Below are 15,258 nucleotides of genomic sequence, written 5' to 3'. Positions count from 1 at the left end.
TTAATCCTAATAGTCCGGTGATGTTGCTGTTTTCCCCATTTAATTCTGGTAGCTGAGACGCAAAGAAGTCATGTCATTTCCCCAGAGTCACACAGTACATGCTGTTAAACATGCTAATAGAACTCGATTCAGACCCAGACTTGCCTGACCCCCAAGCCCTTCTCTTGTATTCCAACTTGCTGCCTGCTGTTCCTGCTGGTGTCCCAACTTCCCTTTGCACTGTCCCATCATCTCCATCTCTTTCCTCTGAGTGGGGTGTGCGGAGGTGGTTGAGTCCTGGGGCAGAGGAACAGAAGGGCCCTGAGTGCCCATGAAAGATGGGAGGAGGGGAGGATGTTGAGGCTACAGAGGCCACTGAGTTGAAAGGATCCATGAATACAATACTTTGCCTGGAGTGAGAATGGCACCGCCAGTAGTGAAAATAGCCAGGCCAGGGAGGGAAGCATTGGGTGGAAATTCTGTAAGCAAAAGCCAAGACGGGGTGAACTTGGCAAGCAACAGCTTCTGCCTTGAAACTGCTGCCTTTTCCCTAAATAGGTTCAGCTATTCTGAGAAAGATTAAGCTACAAGGAAAATGAGTTCTCTTTAGCATTATCCTTATACAGAAATATATCCTTATACAGAAAAGACAGAAAAGATGGAAGTATTCACTGCTGTTTTCTCACTTTCTTCAAAACACTTGCGGACTCTGTATATTAACTTCTCTGCTATACTCGCATTTGCAAATCTTAACAATACATGGAATGCTGGACAATTTAAGGCATAATGTCATCTGGCAACACAACAACTTTGTGGGATTGTTTACTTGGCTGATATTCTGGCTCTTACAATGATGTTTTGATGTTTCCCTTTTCACTTCTAGGAGGCAAAGAGTAATGCACCTTTTGCAAACAAGTAAACTTTGTGTCACCGCAGCTACAATAATTTTCCTTATATTATCTGTGATAATTTTATTTCAACATTTTATCTTGCATTGTATACATCTTTGTGAATCTCCTTGAAATCTTTTGGGAAAAAATTCTGAGGACATTTCTACCTCCATCTATACGTTCATCTATAACTTTTTCTCTACCTCCACTTATACTTCATTTCTACTGCCATTTATTTCCTCCGTGCCTCCATTTCTGCACTGATCTGCTCAGACAGCTGTGAGGGAGAAATGGACAGTCCAACTCTCTCTTTGTAGTCTTCCAGTTGTGTGTTTTTAACCCAAATTTGAATATGAAAGCCTAATTATGAAGTTTTTGACCTAAAGATGGTTCACATCTGGTCTTAGAAACCTCCTCTGTGTTTCTACAAGAAAGCCAGTCGTTGACAGACATACTAATGGGCCTGTGATATAGAACTCAAACCTTAAAAAGTTCTAACCCATCAAGAAGTCCCATTCATCATTTCATTTTCTGGAAAGGATATAAAAAATGAAATGTCAGAGCTATAATGTCAGGACCATTTAAAATGTCAAGTGCTTGTTGTTGCATAGTCTGGCTGTCTGCTGTTCTGATCAAACCTCCAACTGGCATAATAATTACAGAGGATACATCGCATTTTCATGCACAACTGGATGCAAATTTATAACGAATCATATGAAAACATTCTCACTGCCCCGGCTGAAGTTTTCTCCTCTTACTACATAGCTTAAGATCTTTTCTTTTGAAGCAGAGCATCATTACTAATGCAAGACAGCATTCACCAATGAGAAATATGTGCAGAAAAAAAAGTTTCTCAAATAAACCAGAACTCAGTCATTTATAATATACAGATGCAACAGGAGCAAAGAGGCAGCAAACACATTTACCACATGCACGTTTAATCTGAGAATGCTAAACTGTGGAAACACTTTCCAACTGATAATCCAGTTCTACTTCAAGGTGTAGATTAAGTGCACAAGGAAACACATATGAGAGTTCTATTTTGAATGGATAGGTATGGAGACAATCCTTCAGTGTAATTATTATGTTTTAATCCGCAGAGAGAGCACAGAAAAGCAACAATGCATCTGTTTAGGATCTTTATGGAAGTCTCTACTGGATTAAAATAAGTGCTATATTCACAAGCCTATATGAATTATAACAAAGACCTGAAATCAACAGCATGTACATGGGGAAGATTCTATTTCTTCTCTATTGAAATGTTGTGCTCATTGATAGCTGGGAAAGGTATTCTCACAGAGACTTCATTTTCACCTTCCCTAGGCCAGCCTTGTCAGGAGATTTGGAGGAGTCTATCTCCATGTCTGGCTGCTTCCCGTTACAGATTACTCTTAGCACGTTGGAGAGGTCGAAGCTCTTGTAAACAATCTCCAGGAGATCCTGATCTTTTGCTATGCCATTGATAAATTCTTCTAAAGTCAATTCTCCTGGAAAATAACCAAAAAAAAAAAAAAAAAAACAGTTAAGAAGAGGCTTTGTCTATACCACTCACTGGCACAAATGATATACTCACTGGTATGTTTATTGATATTCTTTTGATATCCTTTCCCCTCAACCAGACTCTAAGATCTTTGAAGATCTTCATTTAAAAAAAAAAAAAAAAAAAAAAAAAAAAAGCATTCAGTGGTGGGGTTGCCAATGAAAATAAAGATAATAAACCTATTTTTATGTTTAGTTGAAAACATCAGGTAATGCCCCAGATGAAATAAGAGCACGTATACAATTATATCTCTGCACAGTATTGGTTTTTGGACTTTTAATCTCGAAGATATGACCAAGTCTTAGGAGCATGATAGATTGGAGATTTTTAAGATCAAGACAAAATGACTACTCACAAGGCTATTTTCAATATTCTTCTCTCTGAAGAAATAATTCTTGGGACTGTCCAAAGCTGTGAGAAAGCTTCAACATGTGTTCATTCCACAAGTTATTATTGGTCATTATTTCTCTTCTCTTTTTCTGGTTTTTGAGTCCCAATCTTATCATCTTGAGTTATGTCTTAAGTCTGTGCTGGCCAGCCCAGTACTATAAATTTATTGCCTTATATCCATGTGTCCTGGCTGCCATGTTTTTCTACTACCTTCATCCCACAAGATGACTTTTAAACATTTTTTAGGGAGGTGGAATTCTCTGTTGATATGAATCATTTGGGTTGGGATTATGAGTGTGTTCAAGTTGAAGGGTACAGATGCAGTTACTGATCTCAAAGAGACTGTACCCAGGGGAGGTTTGTGGATGGGTAGATCAGCCAAAGACAGGTCAAGTGCATTCAAGAACTGGAGAAAGTGCATTCAAGGAAGGAAGTCAGCAGGGACTGAGTCAGGTGTTATGCTGTACCTATACTTTTTAATGGAGAAGACAAATATCTAAAATACCACAACATTGATTCAAATGTCAAAAAGCATGAATCATCATATATTCATAAGACACCTCCCTTTTGGTTTCAAAGCAAAATGCTAAAATGCATTTTTTAAGAGAAAAATCTCATCTGTGTTCCTTATGTTATGCTTATGCCAAAGAAAGGTCTGTGAAAACCTCAGTTAACAGCAGTCAGGAGTAGGGCCCCATGTGTGTCACAGAAAAAGTCCAATCGTGGAAGAAACCATAGGGAGTAGAGAAGATTGCAAATTTTAAAAAGTGGTACATGCGTGGCTGGAGAGAGTCCCATGGGTCAGTGGCAACCGGGCAGGGAACCTCAAACAATCACAGAATAACTGCCCTTTGCAAAAGAAAATCACAGCTGGTAAATTCCCAACCCCAAAGACTTTTCAAATTTATCGGGGCTCAGCATGACCAAGAGAGAAGTAGAAGTGGAGCTGGAGACAGTTTTGACTGTTTAGTTATAAAACTTCTCTGCTCTAACTACTGGCTACAGAAGAGGCAGCATCTGAAAGAACCGGGATATAGTAATGGTCTCAGCTGAAAAGCAATGCAGGTTACTGACATAGATAAGAGAGAAAAGATGGAAATATTCACTGCTGTTTTTCCACTTTCTTCAAAACACTTGTGAACTCTGTATATTAACTTTTTCATGTTACCTAATCACTTACCATAAAAAAAAAATCTCTGTTGCAAATCATCAAACACCACCTTTAGTAACATGTTTACTATATCTAAACTACTTCTTTTGAAATTGTCTTCACTGTTTCCCTCTAGCAGTCACCATTCATTCATTTATTCATCACATTTATTAAGCCCTAACCACAATTACCATTTCTATTACCACACAGCTACCACCACTATAGCCGACTACAGTGCTATGAATATGGTAGGAGCTCAGAAGGCACACACTGACTAATTGCCTTCCTTTATCTCATGTTCTTTAACATTGCTTCCTATTCTGCTTTAATGTGACTGTGGATTTAGGCCCCAACAAATTAAAAGAATGCTTTCTGTATTTCCCTGGAAAGAGTCACCTGTGGAGGTCCAGAAGCTTCCCACTAAAGAATCTACCAGCAAGGCCGGGCACGGTGGCTCACGCCTATAATCCCAGCACTTTGGGAGGCCAAGGCGGGCGGATCACAAGGTCAGGAGTTCCAGACCAGTCGGGCCAACATATGGAACCCCATCTCTATTAAAGATAAAAAAATTAGCCGAGCGTGGTGGTGGGCACCTGTAGTTCCAGCTACTCGGGAGGCAAAGGTTGCAGTGAGCCAACATCAGGCCATTGCACTCCAGCCTGGGCGACAGAGTGAGACTCCATCTCAAAAAAAAAAAAAGATAAAGATTCTACCAGCAAAAAGGCAATGCCTGTAAGAGATGATAGTGCAGGGAGATCATGGGACTTAGAAGGGATCTAAAGTCATCACTAAGTTTTTATTACTTTGTTTTATATATACAGACACATTTCAATTTTGAGTCTCCCCCTGTTGCCCAGGCTGGAGTGCAGTGGCGCGATCTCAGCTCACTGCAAGCTCCGCCTCCCAGGTTCACACCATTCTCCTGCCTCAGCCTCCCCAGTAGCTGGGACTACAGGCGCCACCACCACGCCCCGCTAATTTTTTGTACTTTTAGTAGAGACGGGGTTTCACCGTGTTACCCAGGATGGTCTCGATCTCCTGACCTCGTGATCCGCCTGCCTTGCCCTCCCAAAGTGCTGGGATTAAAGGCATGAGCCACCACGCCCACCCAACATATTTCAATTTTTGTAGGACATTATTTGGAAACCTCATGATTTTATTTTTATAAGTTGAAATATATGTACTTGGAATCTACGTTGTTTACTGCTGTTTGTTGTATTAATGGGTGTGCTCTGTATGTCTGGGGACCCTGAAGGTCAGTATCACTGGTGCTCTTTCATCACTCACTACCAGTTTCAGGAGTTTCATTTGTAATAGAATAGCTACCCAGGAATATTTTACTTAGTCTTGTTTTTGCAATCCAGTTATCCTACTGATATTCCTAAATCATGCATTTCTTCCCATTTACATCTTAATCTTTTATAAAGAAAAATTCTCCTTCACCCCCCAAACCCCCACCAAAAAAAAAGCAGAATTTACTGCGCATGCCTACATTAGTATTTCTGGTCTAAACTGGATCCTTTCCCTACATCTTATACAAAAATTAGTTCAAGATGGATTAAAGACTTAAATGTTAGACCTAAACCATAAAAACCCTAGAAGAAAACCTAGCCAATACCATTCAGGACATAGGCATGGGCAAGGACTTCATGACTAAAACACCAAAAGCAATGGCAACAAAAGCCAAAATTGACAAATGGGATCTAATTAAACTAAAGAGCTTCTGCACAGCAAAAGAAACTACCATCAGAGTGAACAGGCAAGAATGAGAGAAAATTTTTACAATCTACCCATCTGACAAAGGGCTAATATCCAGAATCTACAAAGAACTCAAACAAATTAACAAGAAATAATCAAACAACCCCAACAAAAAGTGGGCAAAGGATATGAACAGACACTTCTCAAAAGAAGACATTTATGCAGCCAACAGACACATGAAAAAATGCTCAGCATCACTGGCCATCAGAGAAATGCAAATCAAAACTACAATGAGATACCATCTCACACCAGTTAGAATGGCGATCATTAAAAATCAGGAAACAACAGGTGCTGGAGAGGATGTGGAGAAATAGGAACACTTTTACACTGTTGGTGGGACTGTAAACTAGTTCAACCATTGTGGAAGACAGTGTGGCAATTCCTCAAGGGATCTAGAACCAGAAATACCATTTGACCCAGAAATCCCATTCCTGGGTATATACCCAAAGGATTATAAATCATGCTGCTATAAAGACACATGCACATGTATGTTTATTGAGGCATTATTCACAATAGCAAAGACTTGGAACCAAACCAAATGTCCATCAATGATAGACCGGATTAAGAAAATGTGGCACATATACATAATGGAATACTATGCAGCCATAAAAAAGGATGAGTTCATGTACTTTGTAGGGACATGGATGAAGCTGGAAACCGTCATTCTGAGCAAGGACAGAACACCAAACACCGCATGTTCTCACCTATAGGTGGGAATTGAACGATGAGAATACTTGGACACAGTGCGGGTAACATCAGGCATCAGGGCCTGTCATGGGATGGGGGAAGGGGGGAGCGATAGCATTAGGAGATATACCTAATGGAAATGACGAGTTAACTGGTGTAGCACACCAACATGGCACATGTATACATGTGTAACAAACCTGCACGTTGTGCACATGTACCCTAGAACTTAAAGTATAATTAAAAAAAAAAAAAAGAAGAAGAAGAAGAAGTCATCCTGATTTTAAAAGAAATCAGCCTGTGTAGAGGATTTTTTAAAATTTTAATTTCTTTTTATTATAACTTCATAAAACATTGAGCTGGGGCTGGAACCTTAGCAAAGATAGGGTGGGGAAGATTTGGGAGATGAGAATAACCAAATTTTCAAGGGAGGATGCTGGTGAAGATTTTGAACGACACAATATTGTGTTTATTAGCACGGTGGCACTAGAAGCATTTAGCGACATTTTACAGGAGAGCTTTTGCATGCAGTAGTTTCTTTTCCTTTACGTGGAAACTCAATTCCCTCTTATCTCCTGGTAATTCTCAGTTTCCCAGTTTGATTCAATGTGACCCTCATGGCTTTTCACAAAGTTCTAGTCTAAAGCACTGGTCTTTCTTTTTAGTTAATCAATAAAATTTCTTTATGTCCTGCCCTTGTTTTTTTTTTTTTTTTTACCCAAAATATCTGCTCACTAATCACCCTTCTTGGCCAGGCACGGAGGCTCATGCCTGTAATCCCTGCAGTTTAGGGGACCGAGGCGGGAGGATCGCCTGAGGTCAGGAGACTGACACCAGCCTGACCAACATGGCGAAACCCTGTCTCTACTAAAAATACAAAAATTAGCCAGGCATGGTGGCGGGTGCCTGTAATCCCAGCTACTGGGGAGGCTGAAGCGGGACAATCACTTGAACCCAGGAGGCGGAGGTTTCAGTGAGCCGAGTGGTGCCACTGCACTCCAGCCTGGTGACAGCGAGAGACTCTGTCTTAATAATAATAATAATAATAATAATAATAATCACCCTTTTCATTTCCTCTTTGGCCTCTTTTCACCTTCACCATTTGTTATTACGAGCCACTTAAGTCTCCCTTATCCCTGGGCCTTATTTGGCTCTATGTGAAACTTACTGAGGCACTTTCTGCACTTGATGTTGTGAACATCCATAAATCTCCCTAAATCATGTCAAGAATGATGCCTAACCAGAACATGGTAGAACATGGATTGCTGTTCTTCTGGTGGTAAAGCCTGCAGAATTCCACACTTAATCATTTTGCCTGACTTGTCTTGTCTCCTCTGTTTTCATTTTTCAATAATATTGAATGTTTAGCTTCAATTTTCTGCCTCTGTCTCTTCAAGCTCTTTCCTGATGCTTTTGTTCGTAATATAAAAATAAAACTAATTTGTTAAATTATAACAATAATATGTCCTCATGATTAAAAAAATTGAACAATACAGAAATGTAATGAAAAGAAAAAAATTTCCCTTTAACCTCTTTCTGGCACCTGGTCTGACTTCCCATAGGTAATTAACTCCTGCTAACTGATCAAGGTTTATATTTTATGAAATTTTTAACATATATGCATATATTTGTTAATTAAAAAAAAAAATTCTAGATACCTTTCTTCCTATAGATAGAATTGCATATTGTGCTTGTTTCTTGATTGAACCTTTTCTTTATTCCTTATATGACATCTTCTTAGCAGACGCTCTTTCATTTCACGGTTACTTATAGAGCACCTACTGTGTGCCAGCATAGGAAATATCAAAGTACACAGAACGGAAATGGTTCCTGCTTTCATGGACCTCATAGCTCTTCATCTTGTTATAAATCTAGCATTAATCCTGTACCTTTATTTTGCTTAACCTTCTAACTTTGATTTACTATTATAAGAATTATGCTTAGAATACTTCACAAAAGTTGTGTATTTTTCTGTCACAACAGATGTGATGTTGACCATTCTTCTGCAAACAATTTACAATCAAATTGGGATTTTCATATATGTACCTTTTTGTTGTATATTTGTGGGCTGTGATCATCTTTACTTTTGGTTTCAATATTCATAAGATTATCGGCACAGTGATGCGCTTGTTTTTTATTTTGAGAAATAAAAAATATATATACATATATATGTCAGTGTATAGTCAACAGCATTTTGGTATACTTAATTGAGCATCTCTGTTTCTATCAATACTGATGTTTTGATAAAAATGATAATGAACAATAAAAAATTATATTTGAGGTATACAGAGTTGAGCTTTTACAAATGCGGATAGACATTCTCCTCTGTGGTGCTAACTCCCCCTTTATTTGTAAATGAAGCACTTCATATTATTCTTCTCTGTCAAATACTGGCCAAATCCTTTTTCACTTCTGCAAATATCAACCTTTTATATCTTCATTACTTTTTCTTCCTTGTCTTTGGTTACACTGGGCTGTCTCCGTCCACCAGCACATTTGTTAGCATCTTTTTCTTGATGTATGGAATGATCCAGCTGTCTCTTGATGAAACGATGTAACAGCTGTCAATAATTTTTTATACAAAAGCAAGTTCTATCAGTTTTAGTTCTGTATATGCATTTGCTAAGAAATAGTGATTCATAGTTACTCCGAAGTGTATATGGGTGTGGATGTGTGTATAATTTTTTTAATTAAAATACAAGTTTTTGGGGCTGGGCATGGTGGCTCACACCTGTAATCCCAGCACTTTGGGAGGCTGAGGCGGGTGGATCACAAGGTCAGGAGTTCGAGATCAGCCTGGCCAATATGGTGAAACCCCGTCCCTACTGAAAGTACAAAAATTAGCTGGGCATGGTGGCAGGCGCCTATAGTCCCAGCTACTTGTAGGAGGCTGAGGCAGAAGAATTGCTTGAACCCAAGAGGCGAAGGTTGCAGTGAGCTGAGATCACACCACTGCACTCCAGCCTGGGCAACAGAGCTAGGATATTATTTTAGGATAATATTATTATCCTAATAATAATAATAATAATAATAATTTTTATGAGAGGAAACAATTAGTATATTTAGTTTTATAAACTATTCTAGAAACCATAATTCATCCCCTTTATCCTGTCATTGACTTATTCTTGTAGGTCAAAGAGCCCATCTCTCTAACTTCAGGTGACCTCAGCTATTGCCCAGGTACAATTTCTCTTTTCTGAATCACATCTCTTTTAACCCAGCCCTTTCTATTTCAAGTTCCTTTCTAATCACAGTCCCCATTTTATTGATTCATTATACTTTGCCCTTGGGGAATCTTCTTGGATAGTAAACAAAAAGTCTTGAATTATATTCACATTTTCTGGAATACATTATCTGTGTCCTCAAACTAATAGAATCTTAGTTTTTTCCTGAGAATACCAAAATCTTCGTACTTCTCCGAGGAAGGTCACTTTCCTATTCCCCTCACTCCTAGCACTAGAAGCAGTGTTCATGGATATTATCAAACATTCTTGACCTGCCCTTTTGAAAGTCACTGTCTAAACCAAGTCTTAAAACTGTGATGTCCCATCTACTTCCAGAGTACTCATTCTTCTACATCAATGCTTTCAGCCCCAGGCTGAAATGGATTATTTACTCTACTCCAATCCCTGCCCTCCTGCAGCACCTCTAAGATTAAAAACAAAGTGAAACAGAATGAAATCTACAGCATTTCTCCAGTTTGATGACCACCATTTTCAGTTGCATATTCCAAATAAAGTCTTCATTGTCCTCACCAGACCCTCCACTCTCCATTTCTCTGGTCCTTTCCTAGCTGCACTTAGCCACCTTATCTACTCTGGGTAGTCTGACTCTGTTTCTTACAAGCTTTCACATGTACTGGCATGTTTCATTATTTGATGTCGCATACTAGTAAGTGAGCATACTGAATTGAGATTCGGGAGAGGCAGATCTAGACCGAGGTCCTTAAGAGAAGATTGATGCAACTGATGCATCTTCAAATTGCTTTCTTGAGCAGTATACTCTTGTCCTGTCATTTGGCTTGTTCGCAGCAGTGGCTGCATTTGAGCTTCCTCCTGGCCTCACCATCCCATCCTGCCACGCTGAGCTGCCACATTTTACTAGAACAACCTGCCACGCTCAACATGGGAACATGCGTCTCTACTGCCCTCTCGTGTCCACCAGAAGAAGTGACACATGATGGGCAGGTCGATGCCTTTGGAAGGAGTTTTGGAATGATGACAACTGTGACTGGCATGCCAATGCCTCTTTTTCCATTTTTTTAAACGTTTTACTGATATCTTATATTTTTAACAATGTCAGATTTTCTGTTTTTCAAGGACCGTTCCTAGATCTTCTGCCTCAATCTCAAGTCATTATGTTCACCTACCTGTTTGCTGATATCAAAGCCATATGGTAGAAGCACTCATTTATCTTGGGCTGTCTGTGTCTTCCCTCTTCACTCCTACCTTTGAAGAAGAAAGGCACCTCCTCTGAGCTAAAAAGGAACCCAGATTACAGAGTAGAAAGAGCAGATGGAGAAATAATCAGAAAAAGCAGAAATGTAGATAGAAAAGGTAGAAAAAGCAGAAATGGAGGCAAGTGTGGACTCTTCTCCAGAAATGTTTAGTCCAAAGGAAGAAAAAAGTCTGACAGTAGAAGAAGATAAAACAATTGAAGGAAAGTTTTCCACAGTAGGGAAAACTTGAGTTTATTTATATGCTGATGGAAAACCTCCAGTGGAGAGGAACTGATTAATAGAATGTGTCTCAGAGCAAACAGCAGAAGGTACTTCATCCTATATTCTTCCGATTTATTTCCTCGTCTCACCTTTACTCTTTACATATCCCAACGTGTCAAGCATCACACATTGGAAATAAATATAGTCAATAAATATTTACTCAGTTGAATCATACTGAGAACATTGGATTGGTCCAGTTATGAAGCCCAAGTCACAACTAGGGTTCTCTTGTATGGTTCCTGCTTTTGTCTAAATGACACTCCCCACTACCACCATCTCCTACTTTGTAAGAAAAGTGATCCAGAAGAGAGTAGCTCCATTACCATCATTGTTTATATCGATCTTACGGAACACCAAGTTGGTGAATTCTTCAGGACTCAGGGTTTGCTGGCCATTGAGGGCTTGTACCGCCTGCAAAAAGACATTAAATCAAAGAGGTCAACTTTTCTGGAAGCAAATACATTTTGCAACATTTCTGCTCCAATGTGACAGAATTTGGGGATGTGTTAATGTCAGTTGCTATCCAACCTGTACCAGTTGTTAAAAGTAAATAAAAAGAAAAGATTGTATGTCAGTTCTGTGTAATGAGACTTGGAAATTAAATGAACTAAATAAAGACTGAAATCCTATTTTATACAGTATAAAGGGATCCATTCAACATATTAGATCACAACAGATGCAATGAGCCCATTGGAGAAAATATTGTAGTGGTCAAGGTCATAAGAATTCCAGACCCAGAAAACAGACATCGCTCTCAATTTCAGACAGGTTCATTTGGGTCTTATGGATGAAAGTAAAAGGATGACCACAACGCTGTAAGAGTCTCAAGCTTCCTCTCTGGCTTCCACCGCTGGCACCCCTGGTTCTTTGTGCCTTTTTGTAGAATGATTGACTGGGGAGACAGATATATACGGCTTCGAAGGGCGCTGAATTTCTCCCACATTCTGCCAGAGACCAGGGGGCAAATGACATTTCCAGCCTTGCTAGAGGAAAGACATAGCTAACCTCCCCTAACCCCAAGGTGATTAAATTAAATGACCCAGACTTGATATAGAACTTCATATTAAATGAAAGACGATTATTCATTTGGGAATTTGAACATAACTCTCTTGATTGAACATGAAGGAATCTTTAGAAAAACTTCTAGCAATGTATTTCAATTAGAGGACACAATCATAAATATGGCTCTCTCTCTCTCTTGCTGCTTCCCAAGCATTACCAACGTTAAGTCCAGGATTAATCATAATAAATGGTAGTAAAACACCAGTCTTGGCTTTAGCAAGTTTAGGTCTCATGGATCTCATGGTTAAATATAGGACAATATTTAAAGTAATTGCTATATACATATAGCATCACATTTGAAGAAAATTTTAAGGATTTCTCAGTGTTTGGTCAGAGGCTTCAAAAGCCTAGAAAATTTGGCCAGGTATCAAGTATCCCCACGTTCTGAAGTGATATTAGACCACATAAAGAGTCATAGCAAAAAATTGTGAGATCTTAGTTTGTTCATCACCAATCTTCAGGTCATATAAGTGCAAGTGAAATATGGAAAGTGGAGGAGCACTGAGGGGATATTTTTGGAGGGAATCGTCAGCTTGCTCTGTTTTCCTTCCTTTTTTATTAGAAGCAGCAGGATCAGGGGATAGGAAAGAAGCTTTTTTTTCTTCTTCTTTCCTTCCTCATTTACTACATTCATTCTTCCTTCCCCAGTTTCCTAACGGCAGTATCTGAGCACTCCCTGTGTGGGAGCAGGAGGACGCAGGAGAGAAAGGGAAGCAGGAGAGTTCTCACGTGGCAAGTACTGTCCTGGTTAGCTCATTTCAGTGCTCCCTGGCCTGGCAGGTGTAGATGCTCTCTCCTGCAATTCTGTAGGCATGAATCATGCATCTTGATTCCAGCTGGTCCCTTTCCTGCTTAGAATTTCTTAAAATCTGCGGCCGGGTGCGGTGGCTCATGCCTGTAATCCCAATACTTTGGGAGGCTGAGGTGGGCGGATCACGAGGTCAGGAGTTCATAGACCAGCCTGGCCAATATGGTGAAACCCCATCTCTACTAAAAATACAAAAATTAGCCAGGCATGGTGGCGGGTGCCTGTAATCCCAGCTACTCAGGAGACTGAGGCAGGAGAATTGCTTGAACGGAGGTTGCAGTGAGCCGAGATCATGCCATTGCACTCCAGCCTGGGTAACAGAGAGAGACTCTGTCTCAAGAAAAAAAAAAAAAAAGAAAAAAAAAGAGTTTCTTAAAATCTGCACAATTGCCATTTTTAGACTAGGCAATTCTTTCTTGTTCAGGCCTGTCCTGTGCATTGTTGAATACTTAGCAGCCTCCTTGGTCTCTAAGCAATAGATGGCAACAGCACTACGCATTCTCTATTCTCCAACTCACCAAAATGTCTCCAGACAATGTGCAATGTCCCCTGAATAGAGATTCTCCTGGTTGAGAACAAGTGCTCTAGGTCTACCTGCAGCTTTGAGTTTTCTTCACATCTTCCAGTGGCCCTGCAGGATAAGATCTAACACAGATCTATGCCAGCTTCCTCTCACAGTGTTCCATACCTGATCTATAGAAAACACCCTAGCATACTTTGTCCCAACAAATTCTATGCAGGCAGATACTTCCAAAGTGTGCACTCTTGCTGCCGCTGTTTGCTTCTTTAGGCTTCTCACTCATGACTCAAACACTCACTGTTGTGATCCTCAAATTGCAGGATACAACCACAGTTCAGTGGTTTACTAACATACTCGTGTTATTGACCTGGGGGGGTCCTACTAAATAAATTTTCCTCAAAAATCCTTAAAAACCTTTCTCTGGACTGTTTTATACCCTTGAAGTGAGATTAAGCTGTAGCTATCTCCTTTGTAGATACTGCCTATGCTCTGGTACTTCCTTGCAATCTCTTAATGCCTGGGCTGAATTCCATTTTAGCGTCTGTATTATATGTAGAGAGAACTTAGATTGTACACTTTTTATTTACCTTGCTGATTTTTTTCACTTGTCTGTTGTATAGAAAGTATGTTCCTAGGCTACCAATTTCTTAATAAGTATATATTCCATTGCATTAATTTATTTAAACATTTTCCTCTTTTAGTTTTTTAGAATTTTTTGCTATCTTAAGAGATTCTGTGATGTAAATCATAGAACTTTCATCTCTAATAATTGTTTTTCCTAACTCAAAATAAGTAATGCTAACTCTAAAATGAAGATCAGCTTTCAGCCTCTCGACGCAGGCTACCACATTTCCCGGAACGTTTTATCCACTTACACTCTCTCCACAGTGTGTAAGACGCCTTCCTTACCACGCTCTTACCAGAATTTGCATTATTGTTTTTAGTACTGATTAATATAGAGACAAATGGTATCTAATTATTAAATTTCTGTTCTGTGCTTTTATTATTTCAATTTTCCTATGTTCTTTTTTTTCCTTTCTAAGCACTTTGAGGGAAAATTCAATTTGCGACTTACTACTTCTCTTTCCTTGGCTCACTAACTGAAGTTATACATTTTAACTAATAAAAATCTACAGCACATTTCCCCATAAGTTATAGACAAAATTATGTTTATCCTTGTTATTCCTAATTCTTTTCAGAATCTGATGACTCTCTCCTTCACCCAAAAAAAGCATAACATACAGGCAAAATTTTTTGTCCTTAAGTTTAAAGGCTAAAATGACTCCTGAAGGCCATTGATTCTTAGATCCCAGACTAAAAACCCTTGTTTCGAGAAATGCTTTGGTGGCATCCTAAGATCTATATGCTGTATTTACATTTTCATTGTTTTTAGAAGAAGCCCAGTATTTAAAAGAACATTTTAAAATTTACATGGAGTTGGGTATTCTCCGTAGAATATTTGGTATCTAATTTTGTGTTGCAATATATAAGGTATAGGCAGAATTTCTAAATTGTTCGCTTGCCAAGTGAATCCTAGCACATTTTTTGTGTGAATGATCTATGTGAAATTAAAATATTAGCAATATTGGTATTATCCTACCCTTGAACTCTTTCCATATGTTGGTTAACTCTACATTTGCTTATTTAGCTTTCCATTTTTATCTGCTTTGAACATTTGTTGAGAAGTTTAATTATAAATGTAGTTCTACTCACTTATTTTTCTGGCATTTTTGCTAATATTTCTACTATGTATTTTA

The 15,258-nt window shown here is 39.0% G+C and overlaps 1 protein-coding gene across 2 annotated transcripts in view; it reads right to left on the bottom strand.

Annotated features, from left to right (window-relative positions):
• Positions 1–1,771: 1,771 nt before the first annotated feature.
• LOC105477560 (guanylate cyclase activator 1C) overlaps positions 1,772–15,258 on the bottom strand; it is a 49,469-nt gene continuing 35,982 nt past the window's right edge. Inside the window, exons 3-4 of one of the 2 annotated variants that reach the window (XM_071090511.1) lie at positions 11,395–11,522; positions 1,772–2,356 (exon numbers count right to left, since the gene is read on the bottom strand). In XM_071090511.1, the coding sequence (XP_070946612.1) occupies positions 2,248–2,356; positions 11,395–11,522 (237 nt within the window). In that variant the 3' untranslated portion in view covers positions 1,772–2,247. The remainder of the gene's footprint in view (positions 2,357–11,394; positions 11,523–15,258) is intronic. The other variant, XM_011734122.2, reaches the window with a different exon arrangement.

Source organism: Macaca nemestrina, chromosome 2, assembly GCF_043159975.1.
Source record: "Macaca nemestrina isolate mMacNem1 chromosome 2, mMacNem.hap1, whole genome shotgun sequence".
Taxonomy (NCBI): Eukaryota; Metazoa; Chordata; class Mammalia; order Primates; family Cercopithecidae; genus Macaca; species Macaca nemestrina.
This window is presented reverse-complemented; position numbering and strand designations above follow the sequence as displayed.